The following is a 20,739-nucleotide window of genomic DNA, read 5'->3' as shown; positions in this document are numbered from 1 at the left end:
TATAATGATGCTGTCAGAAATCAAAACTTGTTTATGGTCCAGTATGGTCATTATATTTGCTAATGATTCTATGAAGTAGGGGCCGTGGTGGCCGAGTGGTTATAAGGTGTCCCGACACTTTATCACTTGCCCTCCACCTCTGGGTTGCGAGTTCGAAACCTACGTGGGGTAGTTGCCAGGTACTGACCGTTGGCCGGTGGTTTTTCTTCGGGTACTCCGGCTTTCCTTCACCTCCAAAACCTGGCACATCCTTAAATGACCCTGGCTGTTAATAGGACGTTAAACAAAATAAACAAAATAAACCAAATGAAGTAGATGAGTAATACATGTCCCATGGACCTCTTGATATATACATTCTACATCTGGACGCTTACAACATTTGAACACATGAAAACATAACAATCAGAATTTTGACAGAAAGTTATTTATTTATGGGTTAGAAGTACTTCTGTCAGGGATTTTGCTCTTGATATTTCCTTTCAAAACCAGCTACTTGAACAACATAATTTGGCGATCTGTAACTTGCCAGAAGTCTGGATTTAAGTCGATGTGGTTATGATGGGCAGCTGCTTTCTGTACATACATAAAGCTGTGGAGGGAAAAATATTAGCACTGTGCACTACTTGCTGACAAACCCAACATCTACAAGTTGGCAGACCGATGAGAGATTTATACAATGGCCCAGTCTGCAGTGTGTAGTAAGCACCTTTAAACATTGGGGCTATATTAGCAGGATATGGGCAATCCCAGATCTTATATATATATATCCTGCTATAGAATCGTCTTACAGAAACACAATATTTAAAATAATCAGATCATGTATGTATGTTTAAGATGAGGTGGTAGTGAGCATCATAATTAATCTACATGTATATATATTATAAGGTAATTTTGCTATTTTTGAGGATAAAATATCTTAACTTAAAAAGAGTATATTTGCTTTTTTTTAATTTCATCAGAATTTTTTTAATTTCTTTCAAACTTGTGGCGATATGGAAAAATTCCAACAACTGAAATTTATGAAATGTAAATTTATAGTAATTTACAAGATGTAAATCGATAATAATATACAAAATGTAAATTGATGATAATGTTGAAAATGTAAATTTACACACCCAGTGATGATCAGTACTGATGTACTCCCTCCTAATGGCACTGGTGCGGGTATAATTAGCTAGCTTAGAGGGGGGGCGCCGTAATGTTTTAATGCTACAATCTCTGTCTGGCTATTCAAAATCACTACACATGTTTATTTAGTATGGAAATAAATAATAATATATTCCCCATAAACAGGTGATATAGTTACTATGAAAACATATACCTGGTTAATACTATTCTAAATCCTACTAATCCTTAAATACATGTACTGAAAGGAAAAAGAAAAAAAAAATAGAAATTTGACGAGGATACCACATAGTAAATGTACATAGATGAAATTTTCACACACCACCGAGTACTTAGTGGTTCCATATCTTTTAATTACACCATATTATCACACTCTATGACATCTTTCTATTTCCTGTAAACCAGGAAATTTATAATTGCATCTCTTTTTCCTTTCAGTATGATTTCAAGGAATATGTTAGTTTTTTATCTTAAAGATTTTGAATATTGAAGCTCATGCAATTAAAAGAACCATTTTTTGGACAAAAATCTGTGTGAGGGTACGAGGACCGTACATACAATATAGGATAGAGCCATATTGACTTAATCTAATATCACATCATCTGATCCGAATGGTCCTGATGACCTATAGCCATATGTTGCTGACCAAGTGATCTTATTTTTCGGGTTTGTCCGAAATCCAAGATGGCAGCTATAGCCACCATTTTGAATTTTTTTTTTTTTTAACTTTCTCTCCATTTGATTGGTGCTTTAGATCAGAAAATTGGTGGATATGTGAAAGAAAAGAAGCTGACAAAATGTTTTTATTTTACTGCCTCATCTAAAATTGCACCAGTTGCTTATTTCTTGTAGAAGGTGTTTTATATTCAGATAACCATTACCGAGTTGAAGGTAACTTCCAATGGACCTCTTGTATATATGAAAACACCCTTTCCTTATAATAAAGAATTAGGAAACTGTAGGAGGTCCTTGGCTGAGCTATAGTTTATGAAATAGTTCATAAATACATTGTATTCATGTTGGAGTTAACATTTTCAACATCAAACAAAACTGTACCAAAGTATGTCAATATTTTACATTTTCAAACAACAAAAGGATTAAATTTTATAATTAAATGGATGATGAGATAGTCCATTTATATCAGGTTTAGGATATGTTTGATATTTCTGAGCGTTTTATGAATGGTTTAAAGCCTCTTGATGTGACAAGCATTTGCTACAAGGCCGGAAGCTTATTGAACATTATTACATAAACTGTAAAACCTTGGTAAACATTCTGTGACAGTAAGTGAGTGGGTCCTACGTAATAAAATCTCATTTCAATAGCTGTTTATTGAGTGCAGTATAACACTTGAGATCAGCGTCCCAGGGTTTTACCAGACATTAAAAGATACCAACATAAAGATGATATTTAAGAGCTGTGAGGCCTGTCGGGATTTTATCTAGTATTCTTATGGAAATGACCTTGACTTCAAAAAGCTTTTGCAGAGTGTGGGAATATACAGTTGACTGTTGGCTGTCATGGTTCAACTTTGTTGTCGTGGTTCATACAAATTGTAGACACAGTTGAATGACTTTGTTGTCGTGGTTCATACAAACTGTAGACACAGTTGAATGACTTTGTTGTCATGGTTCATACAAATTGTAGACACAGTTGAATGACTTTGTTGTCATGGTTCGTACAAAATGTAGACACAGTTGAATGACTTTGTTGTCATGGTTCATACAAATTGTAGACACAGTTGAATGACTTTGTTGTCGTGGTTCATACAAAGTGTAGACACAGTTGAATGACTTTGTTGTCGTGGTTCATACAAAGTGTAGACACAGTTGCATGACTTTGTTGCCGTGGGTCATACAAAGTGTAGACACAGTTGAATGACTTTGTCATGGTTCAAAGTGTAAAAGTACAGTTAAAAGTCACTACATGTATGTATATTTGTCATGGTTTATACAAAATGTACAAGGTAGGGACATGTAAATTTCATATGATTATGATTTAGTTTTTAGGTCATCTGACCCGAAGGATCAGGATGACCTATAGTCATCATGCCGTGCGCTGTCTGCCGTGCGTAAACTTTTCACATTTCAAACTTCTTCTCAAATTCCAATAGTGGGATTGAGCTGACACTTGCCTGAAATGATGCTGGGATGGTCCTGACCAAGTGTTGTTATTTTTCGGGTCGTTCAGAAATCCAAGATGGCCGCCATGGCAACCATCTTGAAAAACACATTTTAAACTTCTTCCCCAGTTCCTCTGGTGCCATTGAGCTGAAAATTGGTGAGGATGTTAAAGAAGGAGAGCCAACAAAGTGTTGTTATTTTTTGGCCTCTTAAAAACTTCAGCCATTTTGAAAACACATTTGAAACTTCTTCTCAAGTTCCACTGGTGAGATTGAGCTGAAACTTGCCTGAAATGATCCTGGGATGATCCTGAGGAAGTGTTGTTATTTTTCAGGTCGTTCAGAAATCCAAGATGGCCACCATGGCAACCATCTTGAAAAACACATTTTAAACTTCTTCCCCAGTTCCTCTGGTGCCATTGAGCTGAAAATTGGTGAGGATGTTAAAGAAGGAGAGCCAACAAAGTGTTGTTATTTTTTGGCCTCTTAAAAACTTTGACATGGCAGCCATGGCAGCCATTTTGTAACATGATGGTGCAATCATGGTTTTCCTGAACAACATCTATTTCAAACTTCTTCTCAAATTCTACCAGTGGGATTCAGCTCTGACTTACCAGGAATGATCCTGAGATAGTCGTGATCAAGTGTTGTTATTTTTCGGGTTGGTCTAAATTCCAAGATGGCCACCATGGCAAACACTGCCACTATATTCGCTACAGAGAATGCATACTACAATGTCTTTAATTTGGAGTCAGAGGACTGTTATAAGGCCCTTGAGCCTCTTGTTATGATTATGATTTAGCTCCATGCTTACATTTCATATGTCTTACTAAACATGTTTTTGTCTAATATTTCAAATATTCAGTCATCTGAGATAAAATATTTAGTTATCTAGATCAGTCCATCAGGACTAAAATACCCAGTAATGCATGAAGACCTCCCTGTACCCATTGAAATCCCCTTACTTAACAACATGACATGGATTAATCTGCAAATTGTTTCATTACACATTCAGGAGGATTCAGGGGCTAGAATATTGATTACACTTTGTAGATTGTCTGGGAACTCGGAAATCTATAAAATCTTAATTACCAAATAAAAATTGTACTATAATATCATGTTATTGATATTTCTAATATTCCTTGCATAAGTTTTATGCAAACATTTATTATTTATATAATTATAATCGTTAATCTGGAATTAACCGTATGGGTCCATTGTGTATTGTGTGACAAACGAAAACTACATGTGTATAACCTACACAAAAGGATTCCGTACTTTGTTTTGATCTTTCACTACGCTAGGATGTAATTTGAGCTCTGTCACCTTATAATGTTCCAAATCATACTAAATATTGCATCAATTCATGGTAATGAATTTTTCTAACTGATTACTCCACACACAAACATACATGCAGTGTTGTGTGTGGTGTTGCAGTTATATTGGAATATTAATAGTGGACTTTGATGTGTCCCTGTAATAAAAGTTAAAGAGAATATCCAATAAAGGCACTCCCCTTTATTGGATAATTACATTAATCCAGTACAGCTCCCCAGACTACCAATACATGAGGTCGTCAGGGCGTAAGTCGGTGACTAAGTCACCATGCAGGCTGTGGATGTGACTGTCTTATGTATAAAGTTACTCTGGGTGATATAAATTTATGTGCTGATAATTATTTTCAAATTGTGAAATCACTGGGGTGTGAATGTGACTGCCTCCAAAGTATGAGGTCACTGGGATGTGAATATGACTGCATCCAAAGTGTGAGGTTACTGGGGTGTGAATATGACTGTATTCAAAGTATGAGGTCATTGGGGTGTGAATGTGACTGTATTCAAAGTGTGAGGTCACTGGGGTGTGAATGTGACTGCATCCAAAGTGTGAGGTCACTGGGGTGTGAATATGACTGCATCCAAAGTGTGAGGTCACTGGGGTGTGAATGTGACTGTATTCAAAGTATGAGGTCACCGGTGTGTGAATGTGACTGTATTCAAAGTGTGAGGTCACTGGGGTGTGAATGTGACTGTATTCAATGTATGAAGTCACTAGGATATAAATGTGACTGTATTCAAAATATGAAGTCACTAGGATGTAAATGTGACTGTATTCAATGTATGAAGTCACTGGGGTGTGAATGTGACTGCATCCAAAGTGTGAGGTCACTGGGGTGTGAATATGACTGCATCCAAAGTGTGAGGTCACTGGGGTGTGAATATGACTGCATCCAAAGTGTGAGGTCACTGGGGTGTGAATGTGACTGTATTCAAAGTATGAGGTCACCGGTGCGTGAGTGTGACTGTATTCAAAGTGTGAGGTCACTGGGGTGTGAATGTGACTGTATTCAATGTATGAAGTCACTAGGATATAAATGTGACTGTATTCAAAATATGAAGTCACTAGGATGTAAATGTGACTGTATTCAATGTATGAAGTCACTGGGGTGTGAATGTGACTGCATCCAAAGTGTGAGGTCACCGGGGTGTGAATGTGACTATTCAAAGTATGAAGTCACTGGGGTGTGAATGTGACTGTATTCAAAGTATGAAGTCACTGGGGTGTAAATGTGACTGTATTCAAAGTGTGAAGTCACTGGGGTGTAAATGTGACTGTATTCAAAGTATGAGGTCACTGGGGTGTAAATGTGACTGTATTCAATGTATGAAGTCACTGGGGTGTGAATGTGACTGCATCCAAAGTGTGAGGTCACCGGGGTGTGAATGTGACTGCATCCAAAGTGTGAGGTCACCGGGGTGTGAATGTGACTGTATTCAAAGTATGAAGTCACTGGGGTGTAAATGTGACTGTATTCAAAGTATGAAGTCACTGGGGTGTGAATATGACTGCATCCAAAGTGTGAAGTCACTGGGGTGTAAATGTGACTGTATTTAAAGTATGAGGTCACTGGGGTGTAAATGTGACTGTATTCAAAGTATGAAGTCACTGGGGTGTAAATGTTACTGTATTCAAAGTATGAAGTCACTGGGGTGTGAATGTGACTGTATTCAAAGTGTGAGGTCACTGGGGTGTGAATGTGACTGTATTCAAAGTATGAGGTCACTGGGGTGTGAATGTGACTGTATCAAAATTGTGAGGTCATCAGGATGAGATCTTGCAGTAATTGCGGTCATCGATATTGGAGAGAATTGCATGTATTGTTACACTGCAGATCTGAGAGTGCAGCATACAATCTATCAATAGCAATGCTATAACACTGGAGTACAGGATGAATGGGCATACTAAATATCTGTGATCCGTTATACAGGTCATACAGACTGTGTAATGAGAGGTTATCAAGTATTCATGATTTCACTTCAGAAAAGGAAATGGTTTCTGTTTTTTCCTCTGCTGAAAACATTAGCATGATTCCCAGTTATAAGGTTAATCACCTTTCATGTGCTATTACATGTCCTTTATGTGTACTAGTTTACCATTCAAGGCATGTGAATAAATGTTCTGGTTCTTAATTCTCATTGTATTGGTCATTTTGTGTATATTTATGGGTGATCTCAAAAGCAAATCCAGTGATATCAGGGATATTTTACAAGCCTATAAATCACTATTCTGGTGCAATTTAACAGACGTAACTTGATCAGTCGTTAGTATGTATCATGACTAACCAATGGCCTTGTTGACATGTAATGTGTTAAGTTATTTGTGAATTTTGACATAACAAGCGAAAATGCATGTATCAGTATATGTGTATACCACCATAGAAGAAACTGTCACCATCTACAGCAAATTATCAATCATTTTGAGAAACAATTTGTCTAGGCCAACATTTTGGTATATTACATGATTGTTTTTGTTCAAATTTGTAAACATTTATTCTCTTTTAAAATTCAACATCATTTTCATATGTAGATGACCCTTAAGAGATCAGATATGTAGATGATCCTTAAGAGATCAGATATGTAGATGACCCTTAAGAGATCAGATATGTAGATGACCCTTAAGAGATCAGATATGTAGATGATCCTTAAGAGATCAGATATGTAGATGACCCTTAAGAGATCAGATATGTAGATGACCCTTAAGAGATCAGATATGTAGATGACCCTTAAGAGGGCAGATATGTAGATGACCCTTAAGAGATCAGATATGTAGATGATCCTTAAGAGATCAGATATGTAGATGACCCTTCAGAGATCAGATATGTAGATGACCCTTAAGATATCAGATATATAGATGACCCTTAAGAGATCAGATATGTAGATGACCCTTAAGAGATCAGATATGTAGATGACCCTTAAGAGATCAGATATGTAGATGACCCTTAAGAGGGCAGATATGTAGATGACCCTTAAGAGATCAGATATGTAGATGACCTTAAAAGATCAAATATGCAGATGACCCTTCAGAGATCAGATATGTAGATGACCCTTAAGAGATCAGATATGTAGATGACTTTAAGAGATCAAATATGTAGATGACCCTTCAGAGATCAGATATATAGATGACCCTTAAGAGATCAGATATGTAGATGACCCTTATAAGAGATCAGATTGTAGATGACCCTTAAGAGATCAGATATATAGATGACCCTTAAGAGATCAGATATATAGATGACCCTTAAGAGATCAGATATATAGATGACCCTTAAGATATCAGATATATAGATGACCCTTAAGAGATCAGATATGTAGATGACCCTTAAGAGATCAGATATGTAGATGACCCTTAAGAGATCAGATATGTATAGACGACCCTTAAGAGATCAGATATATAGATGACCCTTAGGAGATCAGAGAACAGACACTCATACCTTTGATTTATAAAGCCACATCTATATATGCCTGTATCAATACAGGTCAATTAAACTGTTTGGTTTCCAATATAACACAATTCATTGAATATGAGCCTTTATATAAAGGTCACCTGCCTATTAAGGTCACTTCTGCTCCATGAAAGCTTACAGTGATAAAGCTGAAATTAAATTATGATTTACTCCAATTTGATTTTCAATTGACCCTTCAGTATCTCCTTGACCAGAATTATTTTTGAATCTTGTGTTTTCACTAGGACCTGACTATTTGACATATGTTTTGACCCTAAGGAGGTACATATATGTTATTGGACCTCTGATTTATTGGTTAATGTTTGAGTTGTCAGCAGAAAGCCCTTGGTTTAGTCAATACAGGGGGTGGAGACTCAACGTCCCAGAAGGTAGAGATTTGTAGCTTTCTTTACAAACTTGCCTTTAATGCATAGACATGTATGTAGACATGAGGTCTCTTAAAATCCAGGTAATGAATGTGTAAAAACTGTGAGCCCAACACGGAGATTCATTCAATGTTCCGATTTATTGGAGAGTGTTGTTGACATGTTTCGGCTATAGGGTAGCCGTCATTAGAACCAATTCTGATGACGGCTACGCTATAGCCTAGAACCAATTCTGATGACGGCTACGCTATAGCCTAAACAATGAATGAATCTCCGTGTTGGGCTCATCATTTTTATGCATTCATGTCGGTTGGAATTTACCCGGTTAATGTATAAAATATTGTTGTTGATTTTTTCATTTGTTAACCATTATATACAGTTTGCAATGAAATGACTACCCCTTATCATGCCTCATAAGCACAAAGGCGTAGCGATAGACCGGATAGGTCAGTGCCAATGAAAACATTGTGAAATGATGAGTGAAATTATATAATTATGGCATACATTTGTTATTAGTATTAGATCTTAATCCTTTCATCAATATTATCCCCATATATCCAAATCGGTCAAAATGGATCAATTCTCCGAACCAATCCCTCTCTATAAACCGGCCAGATATTCATGTACCATATTGCATGAAAAGTTTAGAGAAGTTGTACTGTAACTTAATTACTGGTCATTTGTCTGATGAATTTGTTGTTAAAATGTATGTTTTTGATGTGAAACCTGAGGCATGTAGGCCAGGGAAGAGCACACTCCTGTCAAGCACTTGACTCGGGCATAATAATTCCAAACTACGTACAAAGGCATACAAATATAATGCCATGTTATATAACAGCTTCCATAGCTTACTATACTGTATCCTCACCTGAACAAATACACCAGCATTCAGAAAAGGTTTTATAATGTAATGCCATTTTCCATGTTTACAGAGTAAGCTGGCAAAGAAATTCCGGGTACAAGGGATTCCAAAGCTTGTCTTACTAGACGGAGAAACAGGCAAAAAAATTACCACAGATGGATACATGCGCCTTACTGAAGATCCTGAAGGTAGCGAGTTTCCGTGGCGGAAGAAGAAATTTACAGAAGTTATCAGTGGAAAACTTATAAACAATCGAAAAGAGGAATGTGATGCTCTAGAACACCTGAAAGGAAAGTTTGTGGGGATTTACTTCTCAGCTCACTGGGTAAGTGTTCAGCTAGCTACACACGGTCATGTTCTCAGCTTACTTTGTAAGTCTTCAGCTAGCAACATAAGGTCATGCTTTCAGCTTACTGGTTAAGTCTTCGGCTAGCTACATAGGGTCATGTTTTCAGCTTATATACAGGGTAAGTCTTCGGCTAGCTACTTTTTTGTCATGTTTTCAGCTTACTGGGTACATGTAAGTCTATAGCTAAGCTAAAGCTACATTGGGTTATGTTTTCAGCTCATTTGGTCAAGTTTTCAGCAAACTTTATAAATGCTGTATTGAACCATGGCCAAGGTTTGCAAATTTTGATCTTTACTTGTTGTATATTTAAAGTTTACTAAGTATCAACATTATAGCTCCTAAGGTATAGCAACCATTTCAGAGTCAGACTGTAATGTCATATGTCTTCAGTCTGATGTGCTCACTTTAATACTGTTGAACTTGGAGTGAAAAGTTGTTAAGCTCAAGAATATATTGTCTAATGTTGAGCTCAGAATAATGTGTGAAGGGGGCAGCGGTGGCCGAGTGGTTAAGGTATCCCGACACTTTAACACTAGCCCTCCACCTCTGGGTTTAGAGTTTGAAACCTACGTGGGGCAGTTGCCAGGTACTGACCAGGTACTGACCGTAGGCCGGTGGTTTTTCTCCGGATACTCCTGCTTTCCTCCACCTCCAAAACCTGGCGCGTCCTTAAATGACCCTGGCTGTTAATAGGACGTTAAACAAAAACAAAACAAACCAAATCAGAATAATGTCTAAAAAAGTCTGATAAAAAGAGAAAAGAAATTACCTTGATCCATATTCTTGGTCACATTGGACAAATTTATTTGAAACACTCAAGCGACTTCTTCACTGATTAACCAAATTCCCTACAATTATATATATAAGATCTTTAGCTGGTTGGTTTCTTGGATGGCACCTTAGACAAAGTTAGGGAAAAGAGATGGCCTTGAACCAAAAATTATTTGATATGTCACAGGGGTCAAACTTGTGAAACTACTTAAACCACTAATTTTGATTAATCAAAAGTACGTAAAATTAAAATTATTAGTTTGTAGGAATCATTGCTGGGAAGATGCCTGACATAATTTTCACAAAGAAATGACCTTGGTCTATATTCAAGGTCAACTTTGTTTAATAACTTCACTTTTTTTATTCACTGAAAAGTGAAATTACTGGTAATTACAATGTGAGCAATGCAATACAGGTCCATTGGGTCTCTTGTTAAGAACTCTATGCATCAAATTTGTGTATCATAGTATTACTAGTTGCTAGAAACTTTTGGAAAAAATGATTTCCCACAAAGACATGTTAACAGCAATATGTTTCATTTGTGAGTTTTTCGAGCTTCAACATCAGCCTGCCTGCTGCTATAGTAAAACTGAGATAAATCAGGGGTTAGTGTTGGAGAGGATGATATAGGGAGGTAATGTTACCGCCCCAGAAATGTGTTATTTGTAACTCTCACACTAGACCCAAGATGAATGTGGAATTTTGTATCTTTCTCCCAACAAAAGATAACTCAGTCCTAGATCATAGTTATATAAGAATGGCATTCAGTGCCGCCATGGAAGTAATTATTTGATGAGGTTACTATTTACTCTTTTTATTGTTTGTGCAAGTCATGCAGGCCTGTGGAATAGCTGGATATGGAGGTGATAGTGTGATATATCTCTTATGCTTCAAGTTATACATTGTTACAGTACTGCTGATAACAGTTGTTCTAATTGTTTTATCTTAGTTCTTCAGAGTCTCTCATTTAACTCACTTAGTCTTTCAAAGGACCTGGGTGAGCTAATTCCATCATCATCCATCGGTTTCTTATCTATCTGTAAACTTTTTCTTTAAAATATGCTAAGAATCCAGGATACCTGAGCCAATTTTTACCAATGTGTGAAGATAACTCAAATTAATGATGCATTATCTGATAGTGAGGGGCTGGAATATATGTAAATTCTTTGGATCATCTTCGGAATTTGAGGAAATCAAATATTAAAGCTGTTGTCCCCGTTGCACTCGGAGGCAGATCCTAAAACTGGAAAATCTTTGTAATATCATTAATGAACTTAACATTTTTGGCATGATAATGCTGATAGCAAATGATTCAGACCATATTTTAAGACATCATTATTTTTGAAAAATATGTGATATCAGAGAGTATAGATCTGAAGGTTTCAATAGAATGTGTAATTGTTTCAAGAGAAAAAAAACACCACCAAAAAACCAAAATTGAATAAAAAAAGATATTGAATTTAATAAAACCTTTATCTGTAATTACAAGAACTAAATTGTAAAGCATGGTCTCCATTGTCATAATTTTTTAAAAGAGACTAATATTACCTGTAAGTGTGACGAGATTATTGAGATTGATTCACAAAGTCGTTGTTTTACATTGTAGAACTAACCATACTGACAAATCCTGTTGTGATGACGAACTTAAACTCATAACTCACAAATGATGCTCATAAAAATGGAATTTTCCTCCTGGTGTTTTGACTGGGAGGGGGTTAATGTAAATTGTATGGATTAGGGAAGATCTGTTTAGGAGGCAAGGACGGGGCTAGTGATGGGCTCCATACACCAGGGCTAGGCCTGATTGGACCAGATATAGGTATATTAGTAAGTAGTTATGGGGAACACAGTGTGATTTATTGCTTTTATCTAACACTGTCTGCTTCGGTTCAGAAATATTCCATCCCTGATCTCAATAACTCTCTTGCTACCTTTAAATTTAGTATTAATTTTGTTGTTTTTTTACACCTGAAAATTCCCATTCTTTTAAAAATATTCTTTCAAATGGCATGTGATATAACTGCATACTTTAGGACCGTCCATTCTTGACCTGCTCCTTCAAACAATTACAAGAGGCTTAAATTAGAGTCACAGTATTAAACTTGAGTATGAGTAACATACTGGAATAAAGTCAGGTTTTTTTTAAAGATTTTTTTTTTTTCCAGTTCATACGTTTAATTGTATTTTGTGTATAAGGCTGTTGAAAGAAATAACCTTGACCTGCTTCCAAGGTCACATGCGTTAAATGTGTTAAATCTTTTGATTAACCACTGCAAGAGATCCAGTTACTTTGATAGTGTTAAAAAAGAGCTATATGTATGTATTTCGTTTAAATTAAGAGTAAGTGACATGACCTAACGTCATTAGAAAAGTCACATGGGTTAAATATGAAAATAATTTTATGTAAATAAGAGGCCAAAAGTCCATTACTGGAATTAAGGGGTTTTCATTTTTGGTCAAACGTAAAACGCCCATTTCAATTTAGAAATGTTAAGATTGATCTTATCTTTCAAAGTCCTAATTCTATTCATAAGTTGAATACAGAGACATTCTATTGATTAAAAAAGTGTAATATTTAAGGGGTTTTATAAAAGATTTTTGAAATATTAATTGATACTGAAGCAATTAGGATTATGTCAACCAAACCATTAGATTATTACACATGCTTAATTGTTTAACTGTTTGGGACATAGTATTACTTTTCACCAGTCTTTACACATTTTGTATCACATACAGTCAAATCTGCTCTAACGACTGCCTGTCTATAAAGACCAATTTTAATACTTCCCTTTAGATTTTACTATATAATGACCCTCTGTATAGCGACCACCTGTCTAATGTGACTTAAACGACCAGCGATTTTGTACTGTATTTATTATAGTCACCCAAAACTAGGATGTATACCATACAAGGTTTTTAACACAGGTAAATCGGTTACAAATTTGACTCTAAAACCCAACATTAATGTGTAATTCTTCCTGACTTATATAATATATCAGATAATTCAGTTATTGTTATAAACCCACTGTAGGAGTGCCCAGGTTAGATTAAAGGTTGATTATGTGTGTAAAGCCTCAGTAGAATTGACAGGGACAGATGTGGTGTAGATCTATAGGTACATTGTAGGCCGACAATAAACTCGGAGGAATGCGGCATGGGATGCATGCTGTACTCCTACACTGCAATATGTAGCTGCAAACACTGGCACTTGTAATCTCATCAAATGATGAAAAAGATAAAAAATATGATGTAAAAACATGTCTGATTTGCTTCTTGTACAGGATTGAATTAAAAATTTTCAAACATAATGTATCTTATTTTTTTCATTGACTCATTTGCATTCTGTTTCTTAATGAATTCTATAAATTAGCAGAAAAGATAGTTTTTGGTGAAGCTTTTAATGATGTAAAATTTTCAAGCTTGCTTTAGTCATAATCAAGAGTGTAATAGTGAAATATCAATTTTTTTTTTATTTCAAAAGCAGTATAGTTTTTCACAAATTTGTAATACTGTCTGGAAGGCTTTACTTGTAACTTCTATCATACGGAGTGACAGACAACAGAGAAATAACCACATTTCTATCATATGGAGTGACAGACAACGGAGAAATACACCACATTTCTATCATACGGAGTGACAGACAACGGAGAAATAACCACATTTCTATCATACGGAGTGACAGACAACAGAGAAATACACCACATTTCCATTATTAATCGCACTCAAAATTTTATTTCAAAAACATTTTGTGTGAATTGAGATGTTGCATACATTGTACTTACGTCACTATTCCGTCTGACGCTGCAGAGTACAAATAAAGTCGTTTCTGAGAGAGATATCGCAGGTTAATGCACTTCCTGTTTGCTAACATAACTACCCTAACAGCTGTTTCTACAGCTTCGGTTGTGTCGGCCAAGCGATGGAATTTCTTCAAAGTCCATGTGGCCAACCAAAATATTGTGACAGAAAGTGTAACCGCCAGATGATATCTCGGCCTCTTTGGCCGAGACGTTGATGATGTATGTAACGCTTATTCTTTGGCCCTAGTCATTGATGATTATGTATACATATATATTTACCGGGGTATATATGCCTCTTTGGCAGACATATGCTGAAGGCATATGTTTTCTTTCCATTCCCTACAATAATAGCATTTGTTTGGTAGAGTTGAGATTTATGGTAATAGGAAATAAGCATCGATTTTTGTGTCAAATCATCAATAAGAATAAAAAAAGTGTAGGTTGTATACATGTATACGTAACAACTTATCTTTCAAGCTTTAGTAAGATTTTGATTACCTTGTATCTTAATTGTTACTTAATTGATAATTGTCATCCAGCTATTCCTGTTAGACATCGGAGCCTTAATTGACAGACCTTAACCCTTTCAACTCTATGAAATTTTAGTGGACTCTGCCATTCATTTATCATTTGAAGTCCAATATGGTCAGTAGGGGTGAAAGGGTTAATCCATCATCATTTTATGATGAGAATGTTTTTTGCATAAAAAAAACCGTCACATGATATTCATTCATTTCGTGAATGTGCTATTTAGGAATACTTGTTCAGTTAGTTAAAGATTTAAAGTTTTACAAAAAAAAATCTTTACTTCCTATTTAGTTCAGGCAATGCTATTCAACTAATGATCATTGCCAAGGTCATATTGCAGTGATAAATCTAGATGCAAGTCCTGAGTTTAGATACTCATAGGATATTGATTGGACTCACTGTCACTCACAGAATTTCTGGAAATTGTGGGTTTTATTTTTTTAGCAATACAGTTGAAAAGGGTTCATTGAAATGAATTGTAGATCAGTAACTGTTATTGTTTATCTGTTTGAGTCTATGCTGGGATAGTGTAAAAGAACTTGAGTTGGGAAGTAGCTGTGGGTGTTAGATTCCAACCCAATTGGCTTTAACAGTTATTGCTGGTACACATGGCCCTTGCTTTCATTGTACATGTATGTGGGAATGTTAGTACTGTAGGTTGTGTTTAGCTGAGTGTTGGGAGGTGACTTGTCTCTCCTTTGATGTGTCTGAGGGCACCAACGCAACACTACAATTCTCTTTATACATGGTATTCCTGTCCTGTCCTATACTCCTCTCAGACATCTTAGACATACCGATATCTGATGTGTCTGTCCCGTCCTATGAACTTGTCTCAGATACAGAAAAGTAAATGTCTGATCCTGGACAGGCATTTCTGTAACCCTGGACAGGTGTATATCTAAATATTTACCAGTGTGAGGCCCCACATCTCACCTAGGGAAGAGGATCTGAGTTCCTCCATGTCCCGCTAAAATGCAATGTCATGCAGGTGAGAAAACATCAACACATTGCATGTACTACATGATAGGGGCAACAGGAAACAATCATTGACTCTGTGCGAGACAAAATCTCAACGATTGGGATAAGATTCTTTATAGTTGCCAAACATGGCAAGCCTCGATCATTAATTTTTACTAACTGGATGTAACCATTTCCTTTAGGTGGAGACCACTTGAGGTTATTTATCACTATAGGCCCCTATCACTATTCATTTGTAGTGGGAGTCCTTAATTGTCGCCCATTAGCTAAAACAAATGTCAGGAAATTTATGTAGATGAGATATAATTAACTTCTAGTAACTTAATTTAATGATTATGAACAAAATAAGGGTATATTTTGCCTGTTTTACGATGAATGTCAGAGTTTCCAATAGACCTAATTGAGAATTTTTTTTTGACTCCCCGGAATCGGATCGGATTCTTGGGTTTAAGGGGACTTGTCTTTTTGACATTATTTCATATTGCAGTTTTGACAACAGAAATGGCTAAAAATCAAGGGTTTAAACTGCAATCTCTGATAATTTCATCTATGGACGGTATATAATATTTGTTGTATTCCCTCCACCTTAGAACTCCTGTTATAAATTGTGTTGAAATGTTTCCTTGAACACTTCAGTGTCCACCCTGTCGAGCCTTTACTCCTGAGGTAATCAAGCTTTACGAGAAGTTGGAATCCAACGGGAAGCACATTGAAGTGGTGTTTGTATCATCAGACCGCAGCGAGGAATCCTTCAGTAAATACCTAGAAACAATGCCCTGGTGGGCCATACCCTTTGGAGACAGCCGGATGGAGCAACTCAAAGCCATATTTGGAGTTGATGGTAAGCTGTATATGGCAGTATTTAGTCTCATACTTTGGGTTCATTTCTTCATTTCAACAAATTTTATTGACATGATGTTAATATCAATTGGATCGAATAACAGGCAAGCCTATATAAATTCTTTCCATGGTGGATTGAGTGATCGAATATAATTACAATCTTACAAATTAATTGGTCTAAATATTTTGAAATGAAATACATAATATAAACAAAGGAATTAAGGGAAGTAACTATTTTTCAACAAAAGATAAACACAGAATATGTTACATAAAGCACTTGCACACACACATACACACTTTAACATAGATATAAACAAATATAACAGTGATTCAGTTCCGAATAAAATAAATAAACAATTGTAGACATCAACATACTTTGGGTTGTTATCATGGACATTGTCAGTTTATTTTGATGACTATAATGGCAGGTCAAACAATTAATTGTATTAAATTCTACACAGGTTATTGATAGAAAATTCTCTTAAAGTACGGTAATTTGAAACTTGAAACCATTATTTTTGTAAGTGTAAGGAGGCATATTATGAAGTTTAGAATTAAATTTGAATGAGTATCCCTGCATAGACCAAGATAATCCAATTACGATGTTTTATAAATGAAGGATGCATCCCCAACCCCTCAGGTAGAGTAACAGCTGCATCAGCTGCCAATATAGAAAATTGGGGTTGAATTTCAGAGTGTTCATAGACCAAACTACAAACTGTTGAACACATTCTACCTTAAGGTAGACCGACCCTTCGGATTTCCTCTGATAGATCTCCTTAATTTTATTTTTATTTCAATGTTAATTATGCTCTTATCACAAAAAGCACATAAAAAACATATGTCACCACGTTCGTTTTACTACCAGGGCCACATAAAGATACGTATTAATTAATAGCTGAACCATATTTTTAAGGATTTTGGTAGATTTTATCTTTCCCCGATAATATTCACCTCAAGCATAAAAAGAAGTTTATATCCTATTTATATCATCAGTATGAGCAATATCATTCATAATTATCAAAAAAAGAGAAGATTCTTTGGGTGGTTAACAAAATATGGCTATTTTTATACCTAAAACCTGTTATTTTTAGTGAAAAATTTATTTAAAAAAAAACACGTTTATTTTTTTCCTGAAAAAAAGGAACAGAAAAATTACCCCCCTTTTTTTGCTTAATTAAAAATTTCATATGTATGCTTTAAGAGAAAAAAATAAAAATAACACCTCACCATATTACTTTTCACACTATGGCCGTTTACTTTGCTGGTACCCCAAAACTTTTGCTTCAAGTATGGCTCAAATTACCAAATTAGAGCAGTTATTTTGGAATCTGAGATTGATGAATTTTTTTGTTAAATCTTTACCATTTTCTTTCATAAATTATATTGTAATCGTTGTTACTGGTGCTTTCTTTTTTTCTAAAAGAATTTTATTTGTTTGATTTCCCAAACGCAATTAACATTTTCCGGATATTTTCCTCTTTTCCGGATGAAAATTAGAACATTACACTAACGGTCCTTCAGACGCTTGCTTCTAATACGCCATGTCAAACGAAGCGTATCGGTGATACAGAATGCCAGAACATGCACAATATGAGCTTCATTTGCAGCCCTAAACAATGTTGCTCGAGTGTCGAGTGTCGAGAGTTCCAACCTATGCGATAATGTAATTTGAATGAAGGCAAAGCCTTAGAAGAGTGCAGCTATGACAGTAATCACTCACCGTAACATGTATATACTACCACATTTTCAGATTTTAGACTTTTTAGCCCACCATCATCAGATGGTGGGCTATTCAAATCGCCCTGCGTCCGTGGTCCGTGGTCCGCCGGCCGTTCGTAAACAATTCTTGTTATCGCTATTTCTGAGAAAGTACTGAAGGGATCTTTCTCAAATTTCATATGTAGGTTATCCTTGGTCTGTAGTTATGCATATTGCATTTTGGGACCGATCGGAAAACAACATGGCTGACAGGCAGCCATTTTGGATTTTGACCATTGAAGTTTGTTATCGCTATTTCTGAGAAAGTACTGATGGGATCTTTGTCAAATTTCATATGTAGGTTATTCTTGGTCCGTCGTATTGCATTTTTGGACCAATCTGAAAACATTTTCGACAGACAACCATAATTATCAAATTTCTTATATAAGTTTCCCTTGTTTAAAAAGCACTGGAGGGATGTTTCTCAATTTATACAGATTAGTCTGGGATCCCTTGTTTTTTTAGGGGGGGGGGGGGGGGGGGGGTAATTTAAAAGAATGACACACAAAAAAGGCCAAAATATTATAGGTGATTATACCCCCCTTTTTAAAAAATCTAAATCTAAACATGTAAACACATTGTAACATAACTATGTATTACATCTAAACATCTATACATGAAAGTATATATGAAAATTCCTTAGACAGTATGTCTACAGAAAATTGAAATCCCATAGCCCAAGTCATTTTTCCATAGACCCATTTTGTAAACATATTGTTGAAAAGTAGCATTACTGTCACGCATTTTAATGCTTGCATCATCCAGTAATAACATGCTATTATGGGTTAAAAAACCTCTCTTTTACATTTAAGCTCTGATTTCATATCATCATTTGTCAGAAAATATTGGAATGTTGTTTACATGAATTGTAATGTATGTCAGGACTCAAACTTTTCATAGCCATTGGGGCCAACACTAAGAAATTTTACATAGACCGACCAGGTTTTCTATAGCCTCTGGCCATCGGACCGCCTTTACTTTCGAACACTGTGACAGAATTGTTTATTGTTTGTCCTGATGTGAATTTCATTGTCTTTACTTTGCATTGTTGGATTCCAATTGATCGTGCACTTAATAATGGCATCAGTATTCTACTGCTTACAGTATTTCTTTGCTACTAACAACGTAAAAGGGCAGACGATACAACAATATTTTCATGATATATATAACAGGAAAGCGAATTTAGTGCCTCCACAAGGGGTTAAACCCGTGACCCTCTGCTTACTGCTCCGTCGCTCTACCGACTGACTTAATGGAAATTCCCCCACCTGAAATCACTATGTACCCTATTTACAATTAAAACCTGCCTCACTATTCCTCACCTTTCAAACGTGTTCGCCCCGAACACACATTAACCCAGGTTTATCCCCAACGAAGCCTCTCATTTTCATATAGCTTGCACTTGGAGTGGTCAACCGATGTAACAGAAAAGCAAGTAGTGTACCTCCACCGTCATCGAACCGCGACTCATTTTTTGCTAATTCGCCCACATGGTAGGCGGGTATGACCAAATTATGCCGCAATCCACGAATTATGCAACATATATAGCAAAATCCGTGATCGAAATGACTGTAATTCTCACAGTTTATCGGAATTATATATTTTGATATTGTCAAGTCTTATTGGATTGATTGGTAATAGTTAAATAGGAAAATTAAACATTTCCGTATTTTACACCTGTGGCAACGAAGACGCTCTTGAGCTTTACATCGGGCGCCGCAATTTGCTGACATAGTAGTGATGTAGAAATTACCAGAGTTGGCCTTTTGATGGTTTTTGTTTATGTATTTTTTGCATTTATGCAACTCGTTACAATTCATTCACGGACATGCCTCTTTAAAGGGTCCGAATTTGTGCTTGTCAATCCGTCATCCGTTTTTGTTATGATCTATTTATAAAACTGCTCGAACCTGGTAGAGAGCTCCCCATGGAGTGAAATCTCTAGCCTAGAACGATCACAAGAAACATGTTTTATAGGCCTACAGTTAATTAAATACAATATTTATAATATATCCAGAATATGAGTAAAAAGGCACTTAACATCTACATCAATTTCACGGGTTTTAGGTTTTTGAAAAATTGTCGAATGTCAACATAAATTTCGTGAGAGTTTATATTGATCTTTTATACCATCAATGCATGTTGTAAGTTTTGTGTTTACGTCCCATGCGTTTCCTCCTTTTTCTGATCTGTGTCTACCCGCGGTTGGAATATGGTTGACTACCTCGCATTCTGAATAACAATATATCACATGTAAAGTGCGCAAGGCCGAACTTACGTTCCCCTAACAATATACAATCTGACAGATGGAGTACATACTGAAGTAATTGTTGGTTGCGGCAAAGTGCACATGCTTTTAGAGCATCGTTAGAGTCCCCAACTCCACTATGCGTCGGCCTGTGCGCCATGAAGTGTCCTCTTGTTCTACATTGCCATAAAT

At 36.0% G+C, this 20,739-nt stretch overlaps 1 protein-coding gene across 1 annotated transcript in view; it reads left to right on the top strand.

Annotated features, from left to right (window-relative positions):
- The window catches only part of LOC117332580 (nucleoredoxin-like), a 55,501-nt gene that overhangs the window by 19,959 nt on the left and 14,803 nt on the right, over positions 1–20,739 (top strand). Inside the window, exons 2-3 of the mRNA XM_033891551.1 lie at positions 9,343–9,597; positions 16,335–16,539. Coding sequence (XP_033747442.1) covers positions 9,343–9,597; positions 16,335–16,539 — 460 coding nt within the window. The remainder of the gene's footprint in view (positions 1–9,342; positions 9,598–16,334; positions 16,540–20,739) is intronic.

The sequence above is a fragment of the Pecten maximus genome, chromosome 8, assembly GCF_902652985.1.
Source record: "Pecten maximus chromosome 8, xPecMax1.1, whole genome shotgun sequence".
In the NCBI taxonomy this organism is placed as follows: Eukaryota; Metazoa; Mollusca; class Bivalvia; order Pectinida; family Pectinidae; genus Pecten; species Pecten maximus.
The sequence above is the reverse complement of the archived record's forward strand: the minus strand, read 5'-3'. Positions and strand labels throughout refer to the sequence as shown.